The 24,833-nt window shown below is 33.6% G+C and overlaps 2 protein-coding genes across 2 annotated transcripts; both read right to left on the bottom strand.

The window, feature by feature from the left end:
* Positions 1 to 1,975: 1,975 nt before the first annotated feature.
* Positions 1,976 to 5,664, bottom strand: LOC120216489. Its single transcript, XM_039213899.1, has 2 exons — positions 5,314 to 5,664; positions 1,976 to 2,230 (listed from the first exon to the last, which is right to left on the bottom strand). The coding sequence occupies exons 1-2, from the start codon at positions 5,662 to 5,664 to the stop codon at positions 1,976 to 1,978; spliced, it is 606 nt and encodes a 201-aa protein (XP_039069830.1).
* Positions 5,665 to 18,311: 12,647 nt separating this feature from the next.
* Positions 18,312 to 18,710, bottom strand: LOC120216480 (transformer-2 protein homolog beta-like). Its single transcript, XM_039213895.1, has one exon. It carries the CDS (start codon positions 18,708 to 18,710, stop codon positions 18,312 to 18,314), a length of 399 nt encoding a protein of 132 aa, XP_039069826.1.
* Between the last annotated feature and the right edge of the window lie 6,123 nt (positions 18,711 to 24,833).

Raw genomic sequence — 24,833 nt, 5'->3', positions numbered from 1 at the left:
ATTAATCTTTATAGATCAAGCCTTTATTAAAGTTTCTCAATGAAACTTGATGATGGATTTTGAATGAAAAGTTTTTATTTTTTTATCTTCTTTTATTTATCCAAAATTTGAAAGAAATAAAAGGAATCAATATTTTTTTACTTAAAATTTTGTATTTGATTAAATGACCCGAGGATCCGATCTTAATTCTTATAAGATCTGTGCGTATTCATATGGGAATGAGATAATTATGAATGTATTCCTTATATTTTTTTTTCTTTCATATTTTTTTAATTTTTAATTTAATTTACCATTTATCTTTAGTTTCTATTTGTGATTCTTGTTTATTCTTAATATATATATTATTTAATTTTCCATTTTTTAACTGTCGCCACTTTCCTTTATTTGATTTTTTTTATTTTTCATTATTAATTATATTTGATCTATTTTTGGATTTTTTATAAATTCACTCTAACTTATTTTTGTTCCATTCTTTAGGTTAACATTCTAATTTTTTTTTATTTTAAGTTATTTTTTCTTTATATTTATGATACATTTATTTATACATTAAATATTTCTTATTTATTTATTCTTGCATGTCTTGTAAATTGTCCTTTTTATTTTAATTTCAGAATTAACATATCTGTTCATGTATATTTCTTATTGTTTCCTTTATTTTGGTATCAACCTTTTATTTATTTATATATTGAATAATACTTCCTTTATTGTGGTACCCTTGTAAATTAATCAAGTTTGATCTGGCTTTGTAATTTATTTATAATTTAAATTAAAAATAATATTATATATTAATATTTAATTAAAAATATTATTATTAAATATCATTTTGGAATAAGATGAACAAAATTAGATAAACTTTTGCATAAACCAAGCATCTTAAATAAATACCTCAACCTCCTGAGCAGTGTATATCTTTTTCCACGCATGGTAATCATTTTCGTTCTTCCAAATTCATTATCGATGCTTCTCCAAAGCTTTAGAAAAAAAAAAAACAAATGTCAATGAATAGTCATAAATTGTGAAGTTACTAAACCCATAAAAACAATTAAGAACATGTAAAGACGTTTGGTTGGATCATTAAATTAAACAATCTAGTATAAAGAATTCTCAAATTTGGACATCAAAATTTTATGTCAATCGATATCTTTTGGTATCAAATTGTCAAACAAACCCCAGGGCACTATGGCTAAACTCAACAAGTTATTCATTCTAATTGCTTTTCTCCCACTGATGACCATAACTTCTATTGTAATTACACCGGGATTAGAGTTTACAATCCCTCGAAATCCAGAATCAAATTTCTATAAGACCATAGAAGAATGCACCAAAAATATGAGTTTCGTATGTGGGAAAAATTTTGTGAATCAGATCTTATTTGATCATGATATTTCTAAGCAATGTTGCGTTGAACTTATTCATGAATTGGGAAGAAACTGTCACGACGGCTTAATCTGATTTTATTCTTCACAATTTAGATATTATGCTACCCACATTTCTATTAGAGGTCCTCAAGTATGGAATAGGTGTGTCACGAAAATTGCATCAAAGATATGATTATTTGACTTAATATTGTGCCCATTTATTTCTCAAATGAAATTAACCAAAATTTAATATTCTCTTCAATATTACAAATATTACACACGTTTAATCTTTTTCTTTTTTGAAAAATGGTTACTTTGTATTAAGATTCAAAGTACACCACTCCTAAGACCTCGTTAAAAAATCCCCTCTAAACCTAAGTGGAGAAAAAATAGTGAACCTAGGGGTGGAAAGAAGGTACAAACAAGAGCCCTATTATAACAAATCACAAGCCGAAAACCACGCTACTAATACAGTCCGAAAGTAAATTCAAATAATTAGCTACACACAGCCCCCAGATTGGACTACAAGAAATGACCAATACACATCCATGCATAGAACACACCCAGCTACGTTCTTCTAATTAACCTTTGATCAGTAACGCTAACACAGTAACCAATCAAAGATTACAGGATACAAAGCAACATGCAGAAGAATAGCAGCCACCAATGGGGAAACTCTCGCCAACAGTTGCATCAGAAATCATGAGAAACCACGATAAGCTACTAACAGGGAAAACATACAGGAAAACCAATACCCGAACAGCAACGCAACTCTGTCCCAAACAAGAGCCAAACTCAGATTGAGAAACCACTCCCACAACGACTGGAAACCGGAAGCTGGAGCAAGGAGCAGATAGACAGGATCTGCACTCCTACGAACCACCAAATAACAGAAATTAAATAATAAAAGAAGAGAATTGACAACTACGAACTGAACAATTAATCTCAGCAGACTCAACAACTTCCGATCACTAGGGATTGAGGGCAACATACAAAATCTTGAACGCTCTGAATCAACGATGGCCAGATCGACTTAGCCCAAACACCTATCTGAACCATGACTAAATAGAGCATCTGATCAGTCGTGAAAGAACTTCCTTGAAACCTGATTTTATTTCTACACAACCAAATATTTCAGATCAGACCGAAAATCCCGAGCTTCCAAAGATGACGAAATTTCCATTTAATTTTCTGGGTAACCCAAACCTGCAGCAAGTCCTTGACCTTGCAAGGAAACACAAATTTAATATTCCACACAGAACACCAGCGTTGCCATACCTTCCAGACACATTCGCAGTGACACAAAACATGATTTATAGTTTCGGGAACTCGATTGCAAAAAGAACAAAGAGAAAAATCAGAACTCGATTTCAAGATCATTTAATTTTAATTATACATCTATCTTTAAACTTTTTGATCAGGTTTATATAAAATCATAGAATAATGCATCAAAAAGATTAATATGGTTTGGAAGAAAGTGTTATGAATGTGATCTTATTGGATTACGATATTTCTAAGTAGTGTTGCGTTGAGCTTATTCATGGTTTGGGAAGAAACTGTCACAACTTAATCTGAATTTATTCTTCACAGTCTAAATATTATACTAGTCACATTTTTACTGGAGGTTCTCAAGTCTATAATAGGTGTGTCATGAAAATTGCATCTAGGATCTGATCAGTTGATTTAACAATGTGCCCATTTGTTTCTCAAATAGTTAACTAATATTGATTGAATAATAGATAAAGTTTAAAATTTTCTTAAGTGTTATAAATATTATACTCGTTTAATTTTTTTCTTATATCTTCAAATATCTAAATCACATACTACATAATTTCTATTTTATATCAGTAATTTTGGATGTGGAATAATTCCACGATGTGAATGCAATAACATAAATACAAATTAAGATAAACCACGTTTTTTTTGAAAAAAAGTTTTTGTATTCCATTATATGTAAATGAACAACAATACAAAACATCCCTAAAGCTTGACGTTAAAAAAAAGAGTTCACCAAGAGTTGTCAAAAGTTTGCACCATTCACATATAGTTTACATAGATACAATCAGATAGGCCAGCCTCATTAAACTGTACTTGAGGCGAAACCCCAAAAACAAACCATGACAATGAACCGAAAACCATTCACACTCACTCACCGGCACAGCATGCAGCAAACCAAAATCTGAACCTTGATTTCACCCACAAAACAATGCAGCCAACATGGCATCGGCAGAAAGTAGCTCCAAAGTGATAGCACTAAGGAGGAAACAACCATCAAAGGCAAAAATCAACAACAATCAGCATCAAAGGCCAATGAACGCTGCACCAGATTCAAGCACAAGGAAATACAAGCATCGAAGACCATGGCAAAACGAGAGCTAAGATAAAGCCAACATCACTCCCTTGCAACATCAACGAAAACTCCGAAATGGATTTACCCCGATCCACAAAACACTAGACTTATAACAGTACATCACACAATAGAATCCTCAACAATCACATTAGTTGTACAAGTTTAATTTCCTACAATCAACACAAACAGTGAGTACATGCACCTTGCCATAAGCACAATACATATGAATGATGCACCAGACTCATTGCTACCACAAAATCTTTTAAATCCAATTTAGTTCAAAGTTGAAAAAACTCTTGAAAATCCATTCACATATGGAAACAATTTGGACCATTTGCTATTACTCTAGTGACCAATTCTTAAGCACGACATCTCAAATATATGGTTCTCACAGCCTGGTTTCTTGTTGAATAGAACCCCATTCCTAAAAATCCAAATACTCCACACAATCCCAAAGAAAAACTAACTTCCAAGCATGCTTAAATGGTCGTTTGATTGGTTGTTCGTCCCAAGACACTAGAAAACCCTTTACATTTCCAGGGCAGATAAATTTTACCTTCCATATTGAGCAACACTTCTGCCATAGTCTCCAAGAAAAATTGCATTGGTATAACAAATGGTATGTGGATTCGTGTTGTTCATGGCATAACACACAAAGGCATGATTCTAAATTTGAGACACATCTCTTGGATACATTTAGTAATGTTGGCACTCTATTTAGAACTGCTTTCGAAACAAATGCCTCCATCTTGGGTGAAACCAAATTTACCCATACCAACTTCCATACATCTTTAATTTTTCTTTCACATGCAACGTTTTCACAGTAGATTTTTGGCTTATAAAAACCATGAGGTGAATCGTTTCATGTCAATAGATCAACCTCACACACTCCCTTTATTGCATTATTGAAGGTTTCTAAAAACGCATCTCAAATGTTTAGTTCCCCGTCAAAAAGTGTTCTCCTAGTCGATATATCCCAGTGCCATAAACAATTTATTTTCCTGCCGAATTCACATACTTTTACTGATTTTTTAATAGTGACAACAAATATGCAAGGGAAAACTAATTTCATAGATGGAACGTCTGTCCAATAGTCCTCCCAGAACTCCATTTTCTTTCCATCTCCCACAACACACCTTAAATCTTTCGAGTAACTATCATCCACTGAATTTAGAGGTAAAGTGATGTTTTTCCACACCCACGATTTTCTATTATATTGTCTAAGCCCCAGAATAAGGGGAAAATGTCGTATCTGTATTTGTCATCAATAAATTTTCTCCATAGGCAGCTCGTTTCAGTTCCATACCTCCAAATCCACTTGTTTAATAAGGATCGATTTCTTACTTTCATGTCAAAGAAACCAAGACCACCGCATGATCTTGGGCTGCAAATTGACTCCCATCTCACCTAGTGAATCGATCTCCCAGAACTTGAACCCCACGAAAAATTTGCAATTTATTTATTCAAGTCTGAGGCCACTAATGTCCGAAGCTAAAAAAGAGATAAAAAGTACATTGGCATGTTAGATAAAACAGATTTTATAAGGGTGATACGCCCTCTGAATGAGACTAATTTCCCTTTTCATCCCTTAAGCCTCGACCGAACTTTCTCCACCATAGGCTTCCACATCTCCGAAGAGTTCCTATTTTGTTCTAGCGGTAGCCCCAAATAAGTAGTCAGAAAATGATCCCAATCACACTTCACTTGATCAACCCACTCTCCCAATGTACCCTTATCCATGCAGAACCCATACAACTTGGATTTTGTCATGTTGAGTTTTAGACCTGATACAACTTCAAATAATCTTAAGATTCTCTTTATGTCTTTTAATGAGTTGAGGATGTCATCCGAAAAAAATATTAGGTCATCCGAAAACTGTAAGTGTGATATCCGAATGTCTGAAAAGCCCAATGAAACACCACTAAACGCACCACTGGCAATTGCTTTTGTGAACATGTTTCTTAGGGCCTCCCCTACTAGATTAAAAAGAAAGGGAGATAAAGGGCACCCCTGTCTCAAGCCTCTCTTAGTGTTAAAGCTCTCGGAAGATGAGCCATTCACCAGAGAAGAGATTGATGATGTCGAAACACACATGATAATTCATCGCCTCCATCTTCTACCGAACCTCATTAATTACATGTGTCGTAACCGTCTTTCGGTTAGGCCCCGGAATTGGGATTCGACTTGAAAATGTGGATTGGAGTCGCCACCGACCATTTTAAAACGAATTTAGGTGGGTCAGACACCATCTTACCTGATCTGCATTTTTACCATAAATGTGTCGGGTTCGAGAGTCGGTTACGGTCAAGGAAGGATTAGCACCCTTGAACCACCCTTTCGGTACCAATTAATTTGCTGGTTGTCTTAGTTGCAAAAATTTGAAATTTAAATTAAACTTTAACAGATCCGATTTAAATTACTTACAATTGATTGATTTGAATACCCTTAAAAGATAAAAACGTTAGATTCGTAGCGGAGTATAAAATCAAATTAGGATAGCAAGTGTGCAAACGTGAGAATAATAAATAAAACAATAAAAATGGAAAATAATAAAACACGTAAAAAATAATAAAAATAAACAAAATGAATAAAATGTTAAAAAAACACACATATAAAGGGAAAAATTAATGGAGTAAAAAAATAAAAAAGGTAAAAGAAATTAAAAAGGAATAAAAATAACGTGTACATATAAAGTAGTATTTACTAAAACAAATAAAAATAATAAATATATAATACTAAGTGAAACAAATAAAAAATAAAGATATATATGATATTAAGAAAAAAAATAAAGTAAAAATATAATATATATAAATAAATAAAAACAAAAATAGAATATTAAGAAAAATATATATATAAAAACGTGTAAAATATAATATTAAGAAAAATATATATACATAGTAAATGGAGAAAAATTAATACATCTATATATATAATGATATATGATATATATAATAAATATAATATAAATAAAAAAGGAATATAGTAAATAAATAAAAAAGTATAATTAAAAATATATATATATGGAACGAAATTAATATAAAAGTAAAATTAAAGGGTAAATTTCAAGGTAAATTAAAGATTAAGATTGACTTAGGGGAAATATTAAATACTTAAAAAATGAACATGCCTTGAGAGTAGATCTAGGTTCGAAATTTCAAAACCCTACCCCTTTTTGGTCATCGGCGTAACCCACGCTTTGGGTTATTCAAACCAAATCTCAAGAAAAATAACATGCACATGCGAGAAATAAACGAATCAATGTAAAAAAAGATTATACCTTTTATTTCCTTTTCGAATCATTTACAATAGATTTACCTTTTTATTTTTTTGTGCTTTCCTCTGTATCTTGTATGTAAATCTCATGTTACAAATGGGGAGGATTACATGTATTTATAGTGAAAAAAAAACTAACTATTTTTAGAATCCTATTAACAATAGAATTCTAATGCAACTAGACTCCTTGCTTGGTTGTTGCACGTTTGTTGTTGTGGTTGTTGCTTTAAAAGATATGGTGGTGGAAGAGTTCTCTTAGGAGATGAACTCTTGCTAGTTCTATCTTTTAAGAAAATGGGTGTCTACAGGTGCCCCTCTTTGTCCTTTTTCATGGAACAAAAAATAGGACAAAGATAAAAAGACACAAATTTTCATTCAGTGGAGTTGAAGAATATCTCCCTGTCGAATTGAGTTACGAATGGCTCCTCCGTCGCGAAGTCGAGTCCATCTTGAAATGATTTGAATCAGAATGTGGCTTCTCGTTGTAGTCCACTTTGGTCTTCTTCTCGGTTTAAAGACCTTGGCTAAAAATTCGACTGGAAAGTAATCCCTTGACTCCACATTGTGCTTGATATACTCTCGAGCTGAATGAAAATGAACTCGAAAAGTCTTCGCTGACAGATAGCTTTTCTCGACTTAAGTTATGCTGATGGAAAAAAGGCTTCTTGCTACTAAGACACGTCTAACCCAGATCTTCTTCTCGGCTTGAAAACCTCGATTACAACCGGACAATAGTGTGATTGAGGTGTTATCGAGCTGAACAGAATCTAACTCGATAATTTTATTGACAGATAGCCCTTCTTGCCTTGAGCTATGTTGTAAATGATGTTCCCTGGAGCCGAGCGTAGTCGAACTCGAAGGTCTTTGTTGACCGATAACCCTTATTTGAGTTGGATATCCTTCGTCATGAAGTTGAAATCCAATCTAGAGATGGATGTTGCTTGTGTGCACGATTCTCTTCGTCGTGAAGTTGAAACTGTGAATGGCACCTTCGTCGTGAAGTTGAGCCTGGTAATTGGATATCCTTCATCGTGAAGTTGAAATCCAAGTAGGTAGTATTGTTCCAAGTCCAATATCCTCTATCGTGAAGTTGAAATTAGCTATGGAAATTGTTTGTTGACAGTCAGCCGCCCCTTCACTGTGAAGTTGAGCTTGTGCTATCTCGAGTCTAATATCCTTCATTGTGAAATTGAAATTGACCCTAAAATTAAGAAGTTGTTTGTTGACAGTCAGCCGCCCCTTCGCTGTGAAGTTGAGCTTGTGCTGTCTTGAGTCCAATATCCTTCGCTGTGAAGTTGAAATTGGCTCTGAAATTGGGAAGTTGTTTGTTGACAACCAACCGTCCCTTCATTGTGAAGTTGAACTTGTGTTGTCTCGAATCCAATATCCTTCGCTGTGAAGTTGAAATTGGTTCTGAAACTGGGAAATTGTTTGTTGACAACCAGCCGTCCTTTCGTTGTGAAGTTGAACTTGTGTTGTCTCGAGTGGCACGATATCTTTCGTCGTGGAATTGAAATCGTGGATGGCCCCTTCGTCGTGAAGTTGAGCTTTGACTTGAATATCCTTCGTCGTGAAGTTGAAATCCAAGTATTGTATGTTACGAGTGGACACGATTCCCTTCGCCGTGAAGTTGAAACTGTGGATTCCCCCATTTATTGTGAAGTTTGGCTTCGAGTTAGATATCCTTCGTCGTGAAGTTGAAATCTACTCTCGAGCCAGTCGTGTCGCTTTGAGTTCAATATCCTTCATCATGAAATTGAAATTGACTCTAACTAAAACCTGAAAAAGTTATGCATATATGTGATGTTATAAACATATATTATCTTGGGGCTCTGAAGAGAAATTTCGATCTCTAGTTGCCTATCTGGAATCTTGATTCTTGAATCTTCAAGTTCTGATTCCTGATCTTGAATTCTTCAAATATTCAAATCTGATGTGCACATTCTATTTTTGATTTGATAAATGCTTCTCGACCATCTCAAGTATGTGTCTGAGCTGAGTATAACGGTTCAGATGATGCTTCAAGAGAAGTTGTCTCGAAAGAGATAAAATTCATTTCAAGAGAAACGATCTCAAAGATATCTGTTGTTTCATGAAAATGGTCTCAAGGGAAACAAAATTTTGTTTTAAGGGAAATAAATTTAAAGATTTTGTGTTTCAAGAGAAACTGTCTAAAGGGAGACAAAATTTGTTTTAGGGGAAATAAATTCAAAGATTTTGTTTCAAGGGAAACTGTCTCAAGAGAGACGAAATTTGTTTCAAGAGAAACTGTCTCAAGAGAGACAAAACTTAGTTCCAAAAGAAATTGTCTTAAGGGAGACAAAATTTGTTTCAAATAAAACATATTCAAATATTTTGTTTCAAGGGAAACTGTCTCAAGAGAGACAAAATTTGTTTCAAGAGAAACTGTCTCAAGAGAGACAAAATTTATTTCAAGGGAAATGTTTTCAATGTTTATGTTTCAAGAGAAACTGTCTCAAGGGAGACAAAATTTTGTTACAAGGGAAACTATCTCAAGAGAGACAAAATTCGTTTCAAGGGAAATGTTTTCAATGTTTATGTTTCAAGAGAAACTGTCTCAAGGGAGACAATATTTTGTTTTAAGGGAAACTATCTCAAGCGAGATAAAATCTTCTTTTTAAAAACAATCTTGAGTGAAATGAAATGCCTTCTTTCGAGTGAGACAAAGTCTATTTTAAGAAAAGCAATCTCAAGTGAGATAATCATCTGTATTAAATGAGGTTGTCTCAAGCGAGACAAAATTTATATTGGAAATGTTGAATCTGAAGATGAATGTCGATCTTTCAATCTGTCAAGTTGGTTGAAGTGTGACTTATTGCTGCTGAGTTAAGCAACCACCATCGATTTTTACAAACTCTTTTGAATCAAGTATCTTTCGCCTTAAAGTTGAAACTTGACTCTAAAGCTGCAAAACTTATGTATGTGAAAAAATGATAAATATGATGCTCTAAAATGTATGCATAATGAATGAGTTCTTGTTTTTTTCCTTGGACAGAATCTCATTTTTTGCCTGCTGGTTCCTACATGCGGAGGAAAAGCCTTCGGAAGATCTGATCATTCGCATCAGGATTTTGAATCCCCGGAGATGCCCTAATATTCAATTTTGAATCTCCAAAAATGCCCCAACATTAAAAGTGCCCATATTGTTCCACATGTCATTTATCAAGATTCACTCTAGAGAGATTGTCTTGTTTGAAAAAATATTTCTCTTTTATTTTCAAAGTTCTGAAAATATCAATTAAAAGAGTTTCGAAAAATGTTTAATCAGAAGTTTTAAAAATATTGCCCCTTTCATGGTTTTACAATTGAGACGAATCATAAAACTAGAGTTCATTGGATATCAAAGGATTAAAAGTCTCAGGTTATTGTGTTTGGTCAAAGGTTTGGCATTTTTTTGTTTATTTGATGCTCAAAGGTTTGATGGGGTACCTTGTATGCTCCTCTATTGGAAGTGTTCTCCGACTTCCAACTTTCATGGTCATGCTCGGATTGTGCGATCGCCTCAGCTGCCCAATTTTCGTATTCGAGCCACCTTTTCAGGTTTTTAACTTGAATCCTCCTTTGGTTTCAAGACGTCATTCTTAATTTACGTCTTGAACCCCCTTTGTTATTTTTCTCTATCATACATTAATTACACTGTTTTTTTTTTTGCAAACAAAGATTAATCCTGATGGGCGGGATGAAATCTGAAGATATTCTTTTCTTTTCAGAAATCAATGTATGATTAGAAGGGACTTTTAAGGCACGTAACGTAGGCCAGGGTTCATGGTTATGAAAGAAAAGGATAAATAGGCCCAAACAAGTGTTTTAGGGTATTGAACCAAGGATCAATTCATTATGATGCCTTCAATCTTGTCTTGCTCAATTTGAATCTGCTCATATGTGTTTCTCTTGATTTTCTATAATCTTCGAGTGAAGTGATTCAGTGATTCGTAAATGATTGTGCTTGATCAATCTCATAATTTGAAGCTTGATTTGCCATTTGTCTTTAGGGGATCTTTGTATGTGTTTCTTGTACCTTTTTCTTTTTTCTTTTTGTTATTTCTTTTTTTCTTTTGTTTTTTTTTTACTTCTTTTCTTTTTTGTTCTTGATTGGATCTTCGCACTTGACATTTAGTACACCTTTGGATTGATGTCTTCACTCATGTGAGCAGATTTCTTCCACATTGCCCCCCCAGTGTAGAGGGTGATCCTTGGTTAGGGTTGAATCAGAAGAAAAAATATTGTAGGCTCAAAAGAGGACACAAGGGATATATTTTTTCTCCTGTTGTGAAGGGATAAAGAAAGAAAGACGTTCATCATTTCATACATGGAAGTCTTCATAGAAGAGGTATCCCAGGGGGATAGATTTTCAGGATTAATTTTATTCACATGAAAACAATGTAGTTAATGCGTGATAGAACTATTTCGAATGATTTTTTTTGCTCCCCATATGTCTCAATGTTCAGGCTATCTGCGAAATGCCTCAAGTTAGAAAAATACTCATGTTCAAATGAACAACTCAATGCCTTGGGTTTTAATGGTGTAAAAATGTCAATTTTGAGTCTAAAAAGACAATGGTGTGACTTTATTTGACTCAAAGAATGGTATGGGTGTATCAAAAAGATAAAAGGCAATGTTCAAAAATTTCAAAGGGAGGTAATGTCAAAATTTTGATATTTTTGGTAATAACCAAGGTATTTTATTTTGGGGTTTGAGACATAATAAGAAAGGTCTAATCTTGCCATATGTCAAAAATCTATAATTCTTGAAGAATTAAAAGAATCCTTAATTCATTTAATATTCGAAGAACTAAAGATTAAAATTTGTTCAATTGCTCCACCTTAGAAAGTAGCATAAATTCAATCGTTTAAAAGATTAAGCAAAAGATCACAGACGTGTTCAAACAAAACAATCCTCTAGGTGCAAATGGTATATGCAATTCCCCCTTCTTCAGCTGTCCATGCCCCTGAATCTATCAGGTTTTAGATCTTGCGCTTCAACGCCTTATAGTTCTCATAGGAATATTTGGAGCATCCTATGTGGCAACTGCAAACAGCTTCAACATCGTAGCCCTCAGGATATGTGGACTCTTTTCTCAGATCATCATGACAAGCTTAGTCATATAACCAATTGATCGGGCTCCCACTGTACTGATTTCAATTTTTTTTGATGTTATAATCTTGCTTCCATGTGGTGTCATGTGGTTAAAACCACTTCATCGAATCCTCCATGAAGAAATTTCATGTTCATGAAAATGCTTAAAAATAAAATGTAGATGCAAAATGCAAAATGCAAAAATGTAGGAAATGTTCGAGGCATTGATCCAAAAACATGTCATTTGCCTTCGTCTTTCACCGGTTGAATAACCTCTTGAACCACTCTGGCCTCTCTGGATGAACCGTGAAAATGTTGAGTTGTTTTTTTGTACTGATTCCCAAAAAGTGTTGAATGACTGCATCTCTGGCTTTCATCCTTTGTTGAATCGGAAATTCTATTGAAATCCTCCATCAAAGGGATTATCCGAAGTTCATTTGCTTGTTTCTTGAATTTGTCGACAGTGACTTGCCATCTTGTTCTTGTTGTCTTTGAATGGACTCTCGAGGTCAGTAACTTTTTTCTCGTCTTGTCCCTGTCACCTTTGTCAACCCATTTTTTGAAAAGTTAACTTTTGATGTACTTAATTGTGGGCACCATGTCTTCTTTATTGAATGTGACACATAATTGTCTTGCAAATTGTCCTCATTTTCTTTCTGAGTCTTCCTGACCATAGTATGACCCCTGCGTTTTTCATCTCTTGTATTACAACCCCTTTGTCCATTAATGCAAATTATTTATGGTTAACGAACATATTTTTTTTTTTGTGGATCTACACCTCTTTTGAATGATGCAGATGATGGAAATAAAATAAAAGAGAGAAAAATTGAAAAGAGTTAGTAAGGTAAAGATAATAATAATGAAAATAAAAGGTCCTACCCCACATGATATCTACCCCACATGCTTTAATTCCTACCCGGACATGATCTCTATCCCGCATGCTAATTCCACACAAATCCTAACCGCATATTTGTCTAGTTCGCATGCTTTTAACATAAAGTAAAGCATGAAACAAAGCAACCTAGGGTTTGGAATGAGGTTTTGGGGTGGGCTCTAATTCTCCATAGCCTCCCGATTTAGGTTCTAAAAAATGAGACCCGAGTTCTCCTTGCCGGTGCCCCCTTGGGCTTACCAGACCCTTAGTCCTAAGCCCATTACAAGCTTATGTGGACTAAGTTAAACTCGAGAGGAAACATTCCCTTATGCCCGCACGGTGAATAAATTCACACGAAGACATAAGGTATATGAATCCCGAAGGCTACTTGCTAGGCCCGCACGGTGAATAAATTCACACGAAGGTGTCGCTTTCACCCCCACTTAAAAGGGTTCGGAGCTCGAGTATAGAGCTAGAGATGGAAATTTTTTCAAAAATCTGAAATCATTGAAAAAACGTCAGTACAACTATTTACTTGAAAAAAATAATCAAAGATAAATAATTGGAATTGAATAAATAAATTAAAATTTAAACTTGTAATTTTCGCTAAAAAAAGACAATCGAAAATTAATTTCGGCCTGACTCACTTACCTGTCCCCAGCGGAGTCGCCAAGCTGTCGTAACCATCTTTCGGTTGGGCCCCGGAATTGGGCTTCGACATGAAAAATGTGGATTGGAGTCGCCACCGACTATTTTAAAACAAATTTAGGTGGGTCGGACACCATCTTACCTAATCTGAGTTTCTACTAGAAATGTGTTAGGTTCGGGAGTCGGTTACGGTCAAGGAATGATTAGTACCCTTGAACCTCCCTTTCGGTACAAATTAATTTGCCGGTTGTCTTAGTTGCGAAAATTCAAAATTTAAATTAGAATTTAACAAATCCGATTCAGATTACTTACAATTGATTGATTTGAATACCCTTAAAAGATAAAAACGTTAGATTCGTAGCGGAGTATAAAATCAAATTAAGATAGCAAGTGTGCAAACGTGAGAATAATAAATAAAACAAGAAAAAATGGAAAATAACAAACACGTAAAAAATAATAAAAATAAACAAAATGAATAAAAAATATTAAAAAAAAACAAAGACACAGATAAAAGGAAAAAATTAATGGAGTAAAAAAATAAAAAATGTAAAAGAAATTAAAAAGGAATAAAAATAATGTGTACATATAAAATAGTATTTACTAAAACAAATAAAAATAATAAATATATAATACTAAGTAAAACAAATAAAAAATAAAGATATACATAATATTAAGAAAAAAATAATATAAAAAAATAAAATAAAGTAAAAATATAATATATATATATATAAATAAATAAAAACAAAAATAGAATATTAAGAAAATATATATATATAAACGTATAAAATATACTATTAAGAAAATATATATACATAGTAAATGGAGAAAAAATACATCTATACATATATATATATATATATATATATATATATATATATATATATATATATATATATATATATATATAAATAATATAATATAAATAAAAAAGGAATATAGTAAATAAATAAAAAAGTATAATTAAAACTATATACATATAGGACAAAATTAATATAAAAGTAAAATTAAAGGGTAAATTTCAAAGTAAATTAAAGATTAAGATTGACTTAGGGGGAATATTAAATATTTAAAAAATGAACATGCCTCGGGAATATATCTAGGTTCAAAACTTCGAAACCCCACCCCTTTTTGGTCATCGGTGTAACCCACGCTTTGGGTTATTCAAATCAAATCTAAAAAAAAATAACATGCACATACGAGAAATGAATGAATCAATGTAAAAAAGATGCTACTTTTTATTTCCTTTTCGAATCGTTTATAATAGTTTTGCCTTTGTATTTTTTCGTGCTTTCCTCTGTATCTTGTATGTAAATCCCGTGTTACAAATGAAGAAAATTACATGCATTTATAGTGAAAAAAACTAATTATTTTTAGAATTCTATTAACAATAGAATCCTAATGCAACTAGACTCTTTGCTCGGTTGTTGCACGTTTGTTGGTGTGGTTGTTGCTTTAAAAGATATGGTGATGGAAGAGTCATCTTAGGAGATGAACTCTCGTTAGTTCTATCTTTTAAGAAAATGAGTGTCTACAACATGATTAGCTCTAAGAAACCCAATCCAATTAGTCGTAAGCTTTACTAAAATCGGCTTTGAAAACCAAGGCTTCACGCTTACGATTCCCCAGATCTTCAATCAGCTCGTTTGCAATCAAAGAGCAATTTGCAATTTGTTTATCGGCAGTGAACACAAATTGGCTCTCCCCAACAACTTCATTATTGCAAGTAGCTAGCATTTTTTATAGAACACGAGCTACCAATTTGTACAAGCTACTAACCAGAGATATTGGTCTAAACTCTTCTACTTTCTCCAGATTAAGCTTCTTCAGTATGAGAGCGATAAATGACTTGTTGAAAGATTTGTCCATCATCTTCCCTTCAAAGAAGTCATTGAAAAAAATCCAAAATTTTACCTCTCAGGAGTTGCCAATACTTTTTATAAAAATCAAAATTGAACCCGTCTGGTCCTGGAGCCCTAGTTCCATCAGCTGATCGCAATGTACCCCAAACTTCCTCCTCCTCGAACGGAGCTTCAATAGCTCTTATGGACCCACACACCAACTTTTTAAACTGCAGACCAAACTCTTTTACAGGTAAATTCTTGCTTGAATTGAAGCTTAACCGGAAGTGGTTCATGAAAGCTTCTAATATATGTTTCTGCTCAGACAACACCACATCACCCACTCGGATTGCTGCAATGTGGTTATTCCTCCCCCTTATCGCTGCAGTTAAGTAAGAATTTAGAATTTTTGTCGCCCTCTTTAAAACATTTTACCTCCATTTTTGCAGCCATTCGCACTCTTCTCGATTGTATCTAGTCCAGAGCTGCACTTTTAACACTTTAATCTCGTTCATGACACTATCATTGCCCCTTTCACTCAACGCTGACTGTTCTAGATTCTTTATTTTTTCCTCAATTTGTGCAGTAGATTATGTCTCCTTGCCCCTCGCTTCTAAAGCCCAAACCTTAGATGTTTTCTTCACTTCCCACAAAAAATCCCCGAAAGGGTTCTCTTTGCACTTTTCAGCCACATTTTTTACTATATTTGAGTAACCTTGATCGTCAGCCCAATGGGAGAACCATTTAAATGGACGGGGACCCCTAGTTTCTTTGGGTCCTTTGAGAACTACCGGATTATGATCAGACAAGCTCTTCGGCAAAATTGATTGGCTCAGAGTTGGAAACTTCAGCAAGATCTCGGGCGCCAACAAGATCGCTGGAAGGCCAACACTGTCCAGATAAAGATGTAACTGATCAAATAATCATTTTCTTTCTCTAGCCCTATTAGGTGCATACACATTTAATAACACAATGTTCAGATTACTTGGTAACAACTTTTCTTCCAGTCCGATGAATCTGAAATTAACTGTCTCGTTCAGAATGCTGAAATAATTTTTGTTCCACAGAACCATTATCCCACCTGAAGTACCCTCCGCAAGCACAATTACATATTCATCAAGAAAGGTACCTAAAATACATTTCAAAATCCCCTCATTTAACACTGACATTTTGGATTCCTGAATAACACAACTTTTGCCTTACTGACTGATAGGACATTTCTAATTGCACGAATTTTTTCTTTTTTCCCCATGCCACGCACATTCCATGTTAACAGGCATAAACTCATAGTAAATTCACACACAGTTTAGGAACAATCGCACTTAAATTCTGGTATCACCCTCAAGCTCCTTGATTCATCTTAGCACCTCTGCATCAGACGCATCGAATTTAATTCCCAACGCTTCCCCATTTCTAAAGTTGCAGCGGCTTCATCATCCACTGGGCTCCAACTTCGATTAGGCTTCTCCGTTGCTTTACACATATCCATTTGATTTGACCCATTTCGATTCTTTTTTTATTTTGCACCGCTCATTTCCTCCGTATTTCTACTTTTTTACTGATAAATGCAGCACGATCCACTGGGTTATTGAACCCGTCCGTAGGTGCATCACGATTCGCTGCTTCTTGGCGCAGAACCGAGATTGCTGCTGCGTCAAGTCTGGTTTCAGTAATTAGCTTGTTCGTGTTCACTATTACTTCGATAGGAAGATGATGTATTCTGGTTCCAATTGGGGTTTTTGGACCCAAGCTGCATCGCCTATTTCCTGTAGAATCAGACGAGTCTTCACATGTAATCCACTCATCTTCATTGGAAGGCCTACTCCCCGAACAAATAGGAACATAATGGAGCCCAAATCCATTTATAGATAGATCTAACACGTAGTTGTCTATTTCCTTAGGAGTAGGATTTTCAGTCTCTCTAGCAACGTGCTTTGCATGCTGACCCTCATCTGCAACTTCGTGCACAAGATGGCATGTGTCTTCCGATGTAAACTGCTTCTTTTGATTATCCTCCATCATGACGCCTTCTATTGACTTTTCATGTTGGCCAGGAATATCATCCTCCCCCTGGTTGCCAAACAGAGAAGAACCGTCTATGAATATTTGGTCGCCATCAAAAGTTTTTTGTTCGGATCAGAATAGTAGAGGGGACCCCATTGACAATAACAACAACTCTCTCCGGTATAACAGAAGCTTTCTGTAATTGCACCAAAATACGAGCTACATCGAATCTATTACGATTGCTGATATCCTCGTCAATCTTTATCATCGTACCCTAGTTACTAAAAAAATCATGGAAGAAATTATCGTTCCAAACTTGCAAAGGAACGTCTCTTAAATCTACCCACAAATTATTATTTCTCTTCCCGTTGAACTCCTGTAGAAGCTCTAATTCATCAAACCATTGTTGCATCATTTCCTCTCTTCTGTTCCAGCAATTAAGCATATCCATTTTGCATGAAAATTGCACCACTACTAGGAGTTCATGCCATGGAATCACTTTGGCAAAAATACCATCCGAAAAGAGAGTTTCTTGGATTAAATCAACATTAAACATGTTTTTAATCTTGCCAACTAAACATAAACTTCTCCATTCCAAATCTGAATTAAGAATAGAGATAGATTTCTTCTTGGGTTCATTATTCGCGCTTTGGCTGCGAGGAATTGTATCAACCGTATTAACGAACATTGCCTCATGATTAAAAGGAAGCCCCATCACTTCTTCAACTTTTTCCGAACTGCCATGAGAAAGCATACCCTCTTTTCCCCTAAGAGTGCTTCCTTAAACGATCTGGTATCCTTTAAGCTTACTCGTTTTCTCCATACATACGAGACGTTTGCCCCCTAGCTGTACCCATCTGTTTCTTATCTCATGGATTATTGAGATGACGCTCAGCATTCATCTCCATGAAAACTCTAATCATAAAGTTGTCCAACTTCCTTTTATCACCTTTTTCAACAGCTCGGACAGCGTCCATCCATCTTTTGAATCGGACAAAAGCAAATGTTGTGTTTTTGCCTACCCTCTTCTGGTTCCTATATGCAATGAAATAATCTACTACCTCTCCATATTCTGAGAACACGTCTCTAAGAGTTGCTTGATGGGTCCCCTTGCTCACGTTGTTGACAAACACCGTAAACTCCTCTCTGTGTCTTGCATCATCCGCGGTTCCCCTTCTTCTCACCGTTGCAGCAGCCTTTCCCCAACCTCTTGCCGAGGGTCTTCTGTTTCTCTCTAGTGTCGTGACTTTTCCCCTTTCCCACGCCATCATATTAGAGATTAATTCAATAAATCACGTATTTAATTACCCAATTATCATTTTAGTTCGTTTTGGTCACCCAACTATTTTTTCAAAATCATATTTAACGTTACGTTTTGATTATATTTTGGTCACACATCGTTTAAAAATATTATTTAATTCATTGATAGATTAATATAAAATATATAATGTAAAATTTTATTATGAAAAACAATCTTTTATATTTAATTTGAATCATTTATGATATCAAAATCTTAATATTAATCGTTTGTTGAAAAAATTAATTCCTTATTTTATGTCGAGCAACCGATAATTAATATAATTTTGATATTTAATGCCCTTACATGTTTTCCAAAAATTGCAAATTATTCTTCATCTTTTACCCGTTCCATATATATATTTAATTCTGTTAGGGGTTGATCTGATCTAAGGTGGTGTTTGTTTTTACATAGGTAAAATGTATGTACTCTGCGGACCACATCTGCAGGCATCTGCAGCATAAGAGGTGGACCAAAAGTCTGCAGTCTGCAAGAAGAAGACTGTTTATTTTTTAACGTTTGTAGACTGCTAAAATAAACTGAAATATAAATAAACTGATTTTTTAAACTTAAAAGAGTTTTGCAATACTGAGATTTAAATAATTTTAGTTTTACAATACTGAAATTTAAATAATTCATACAACTACAATAATAATTTATTTAGAAAAACAAACACCACCTTATTAATTCTATTATAAGTCTCACATAATCACATGTATTATTAGTTTTATAAGTTTTATAGAATAAAATTTATAAATGATCATTAAATTATATGATTTTTTAAATATGCAATTATGTAATACTTTTAATTTTTTTAAATATATATTCATAATTTATTTTTATAATTATATGATATTTTTAGAAAATATTTTTTAATTTATCAAATTATTTTATGATTATTTTTTATTTAATTTTGATTATATTTTAAAATTTTAAAAACATAATTTATAATTTTTTATATTTTAAAATCTTAATTATCAAAAGATGAAATCATTTTTTATTAAGTAATGTGGTTTAAATACTTACATTTTGTATAAAAAGTTTAAATATAATTTAAAAATAACAAATCCAAAAAAATATTATATTTAAACTTAAATCAAAATAATTAAAATAAATATAAAATTTTACTAATATATAAAATAATTTATACGATATAAAATTAAATATCTCTAATATAATATTAAAAAATTAATATTTAATTTATTTAAAAATTAATATTAAAATTAATATCTATAATATAATATTAAAAATTAATATTTAATTTATTTAAAAAAATTAAAATTAAAATTAAAATCAAATATAATATAAAATTAAATATAAAACCTCTTTGAAGAGGTTAGAAGACGTCTGCAGACATAAAGTCACATCTGCGCCGCGCAGACCACGCGCAGACGTTAGAAGAGCTTATGTATTCTAAAAAACAAACGGTATGCGAAGCCCAATGTCTGCGCGTCGTTTGCGCGGCGCAGACATAAGAGCTTTTCAGACCTTACAAAGTAAAAACAAACACCACCTAAGAAATAATATTTTAGTACATATGGTGCGCAATAAAGTGTAATTAGTGCATTATTATCACCTTTTATATTTAGGTAAGATGTTTGGTACATTAATATTAATATAAGAAGAAAATAATATTAATATAAGAAAAAAAGTAACCATTATATTACTTAAAATAAATTTTCATATTCTAAAAGGCAATATATGAATAAAAATTTATGTTGAGTTAATCGATCGATGAAGTTGGCCAAGAGAGGGTGAATTGGCAAATAAAAATTTCGGTGGAAGCTTTGCAGAAAATTGAAAAGATTTGCACAGCGATTTAGAGTGGTTCGACTTTCTCAACCAAAGTCTACGTCCACTACCTTAGCTATCCACACTAAGGATTTTCCACAAATTCACTAATTTGTCTTTCTTTTGAGGACAAAGAGTAACCTTACAAATCTCTCAAGAATTATACCCCAAATTCTTGAGAACACTCTCTCCCAAAGAGAATAATACAAATTTTGCAAACTTACAAGAAAATCCTCACAAGGCAAGATGTTTGCACAATTCTAGAACAAAGAAAGAACACTCAAGAACAATACAATTGAGCACAATAAATGTTCTTGAAAGCAAAAATGAATATTTAATGAAATAGGCTTGAAAATGCTCAAACTTGAGGTTTGATGCTTTCTCTTTGATTCTCTCTTGATTCTTGTTGATTGTTGTTTCTTATTGTTGATCAATGGCTTCTAAGCTTGTTTAAATACACCTTCAAATGATTCTGAATGTTAGGAGATGATTAGTGGAGTCAATAGAGTCGTTTTAGTGTGAAATCAATTAATAAAACAGCTTGGAGCGTGGGGGGAATCGGTACCCCCTCATGGGGAATTGGTTCCCTAAGTGTAAAATTCAAATATTTCGACCGTTAAACAGGGGGGAATCGGTTCCCTCCGAGCATTCTGTTTTTCTCGGAGCCAAACCATTCAGGAGGAATCGGTACCCCCTTGAGGGGGAATCGGTTCCCTTTGAGCAATATGGAATTTTTGGCTTTGAAATGGTTCGAAATATTTTGTAAAATTGTTTTAAAATTATTTTAAGATTAAAACTTAATTTTACACTTGAGTAAGGATTAAAAATGACATTTGAAAGATTTAGAGTAATATTTTGATATTCGAATAATTATATCGAATATACTTATAAAATCTTTTGGAAAATCTTAAAATTCATTTAACTTAATTTGTTATATCGAAATATCAAAATGTTTTCAACAATCTCCCCATTTTTGATATAACAAAACATTTTGGTAATTTTAAGATTTTGAAATCAAGTTTTGAAATTACTCCCCCTTACTCTAACACTTCTCCCCTTTAAAACACTTTAACATTTCTCCCCCTTTTTGTTAAATCAAAAAGACTTTTAAAAGATTTTAAATATAGCTTAAGCTGTTAAGATCACAATCAAGAGAAACGTTAGCCATTAGTTTCATAATCAATATTCATAAACAATGTGATATGGCGAAATTGGTCATATCTCTAACATGATGTAAATGATGCAATAATGAATAAATTTAACCAAACCAAATATATAGAAATATAAGTTCAAACATCCATAAAACATCAACCAAATTCAAACATCCAATAATCAAAATTAAAAACAATCCAAAGTCATTCAAAATGTTGAAACAATAATCTCTAATTCCTATTTCAAAGTATTAAAGCATGACAAATAATCAAGCATCCGTAGGAGGATCGGGAGGAGGAAAATTAGCTCGCATAGCGGCCATCTCATGCGAGAGTGCATTAATGCGTTCATTCATAGAAACATTGTTCGCGCGCATCTCCCAGAGAATCTCCAATTGTTGAGCTCCCATTGTGGATAAATGAGACTCTATGGAAGTGAAGCGAGAATCCATGGATGCATACCGGAAATCAAATGTCTCCATAAAGGATTGAAAGTATGGAGGCATTTGATCCTCTGGTGGAGCTTGTTCCTCATGTTGTTTTTACTCATCGTCGGAGTCATTGGCTTCCGGAGGTTGTTCATGAATACGATCCCAAAGACCATTCTCTTTATTGAACTTCCATCCCGATTTGGTTAAAGAGAAGAGGTTGATTTGGTTTTTAGGGGAAAGGAAGCATCAAGACCAACTCTAAGCCCAACCTTTTTAAACAGATTACTAAGAATACAACCGTAAACTAAAGAAGAACATAATTTCTTATTGGAACAAGATTTACGGTTTCGACAAGTTCAGCAAAAATAATCTGTGGAAGGTTGATTTTGAGATTATTTTGGACACAATGTAGCCAAAATAGATCTAAGGCTCGAAGAGTAGAGTAACGACCTCCAGATAATCGAAACCACCAAGAGATCATAAGGTGAAGAAAACGGTCGTGAAGATCTAAAACACTCGCACTATCCCTTCGTTTATACTGAGATCCTACCCTTAGTTTTTCATTTTCTAACCCGTCATTATCTAATCCTAATGCGTTGGCAATGTATTCCGAGTCAAGATGGAAGAATCGTCCTAGAAGATAGGAATGGATTCCTATGGTTGCAGTTTTCTCTCGGTTTTGAATACAAACGGCATTAGAGTGGAAGATACGAACGAGTTGGTGGTAAACTATAGGTTCAAGCTCGAAGAGTTTATCAAATTTCCACTCTTGAAGGGTATGAAGATGTCAAAACTTTATGTCTAACATTGCTTGAAGAGATGGGATTCATTCTTCTCGGATTTTGTAAGACTCAAAGTATTGACAAAACTTAAAATAGAGATTTTGTCGACGACCGGGTTCATTAATGTAAGAATTGCGAATGGTCATGTTTGGATCATCGGGATTAGGATTAGGAATTTGTTGGATAGGTGGAGGATATGGAGGTGAGTTTGGAGGTTGGCTAGAACGACTAGAGGAAGGTCTAGAAAGTTTGTGAGACATGATTTAAGGTAATCGGAATTGAAAGAATAACCTTGAAGAATTTCGAATTAGAGTGAGATTGGATGAAGTTTGCACGATTTTGATGATTCCAACAGGTTTAGGAGATGATATTTGAAGAAATTCCGATTAAAAACGTAGTTTTTGATGAAATATGGAGATAGGGTGAGAGTAGAGAAGAGAATGGTGCGAGGAAGAAGAAGAGAGAGTTTGAGATAAAAGGGTGTTCTGGGAGTGATATAACCAGAACCCTCAGGGGGTATCGATTCCCCTATAGGGGGAATCGGTTCCCCTTCAAGGGGGTATTGATTCCCTCTGCGCCAAAAATGCTAAAATTTGATTTTAAACACTCAAAATGCTAAATTAATTTGTTCTAGTGGTATTAGCTACTCATATTACGAAAAATTAACTATGTTCAATCAATCACATTAAAATTTATTTGAGCATATAATCAATTTTCACAAAGAATCATAAACTCCTTCTAACTAATAGCAAAGAATGCAATCAAAATTAATTATAAGCATTTTTCATTTATTCTTAAAAGTGCTAAAATTATTTTAAACACTAAGTGAAGATATGTCAGTTAAATCTAATTCTCTCCTAAGTGTCCAAAATCTTTCATTGTCTAAAGGTTTTATAAAAATGTCCGCTAATTGGTGCAAAGTATCAACAAATTCTAGAACTACATCTTCCTTAGTGACATGGTCTCTAATGAAGTGATGTCTAATTTCAATTTTCTTAGTTCTAGAGTACTGGATGTGATTTTTAGTGAGACAAATAACACTAGTATTGTCAAACTTGATAGGAATGGTACCTACTTCAATTCCATAATAAAAAAGTTGTTGTTTCATCCATAAAACTTGTGCACAACAACTACCAGCTGAAATGTATTCGGCTTCAGTGGTAGATAATGCAACATAATTTTGTTTCTTTGAAAACCAAGAAATCAGCATATTTCCAAGGAATTGGCAAGTACCGGAGGTGCTTTTCCTATCTAATTTGCATCCTCCATAATCCGCATCAGAAAAGGCATGCAAGCTAAAGCTAGAGTCTCTAGGATTCCAAAGTGCTAAAATAGGAGTGTCCTTAAGGTATCTAAAGATTCTCTTAACAGCTAGTAAATGTGATTCCTTAGGACATGATTGAAATCTAGCACATAAGCAAACACTAAACATAATGTCAGGTCTACTTGCAGTTAGATAAAGCAAAGAGCCAATCATTGACCTATATAATTTAACATCCACACATTTACCTCATTCATCTATGTCAAGCTTTGTTGATGAGCTAATTAGAGTGTCATGAGGTTTCCCATTTTCCAGTCCAAACTTCCTGAGTATATCTTTGACATATTTAGCTTGATTGATAAAGATGCCATCTTTTCTTTGCTTGATTTGGAGTCCCAAGAAAAATGAGAGCTCCCCCATCATGCTCATTTCGAATTCACTTTGCATTAGCTTAGAAAATTCTTGGCAAAGAACATCATTAGTAGAACCAAATATTATATCATCAACATAAATTTGAACTACTAATAAATATTTACCTTTATGCTTTAAAAACAATGTAGTGTCAACCTTCCCTTTTGAAAAGCATTTTTCAATTAAAAAGTTTGACAATATTTCATACCAAGCTCTAGGAGCTTGTTTTAAACCATAAAGAGCTTTTGTCAATTTAAGAACATGATT

The sequence above is a fragment of the Hibiscus syriacus genome, unplaced genomic scaffold (assembly GCF_006381635.1).
Source record: "Hibiscus syriacus cultivar Baekdansim isolate YM2019G1 unplaced genomic scaffold, ASM638163v2 tig00000765_pilon, whole genome shotgun sequence".
In the NCBI taxonomy this organism is placed as follows: domain Eukaryota; kingdom Viridiplantae; phylum Streptophyta; class Magnoliopsida; order Malvales; family Malvaceae; genus Hibiscus; species Hibiscus syriacus.
Note: the sequence above shows the minus strand (reverse complement) of the source record. Positions and strands in the feature narration are given on the sequence as shown.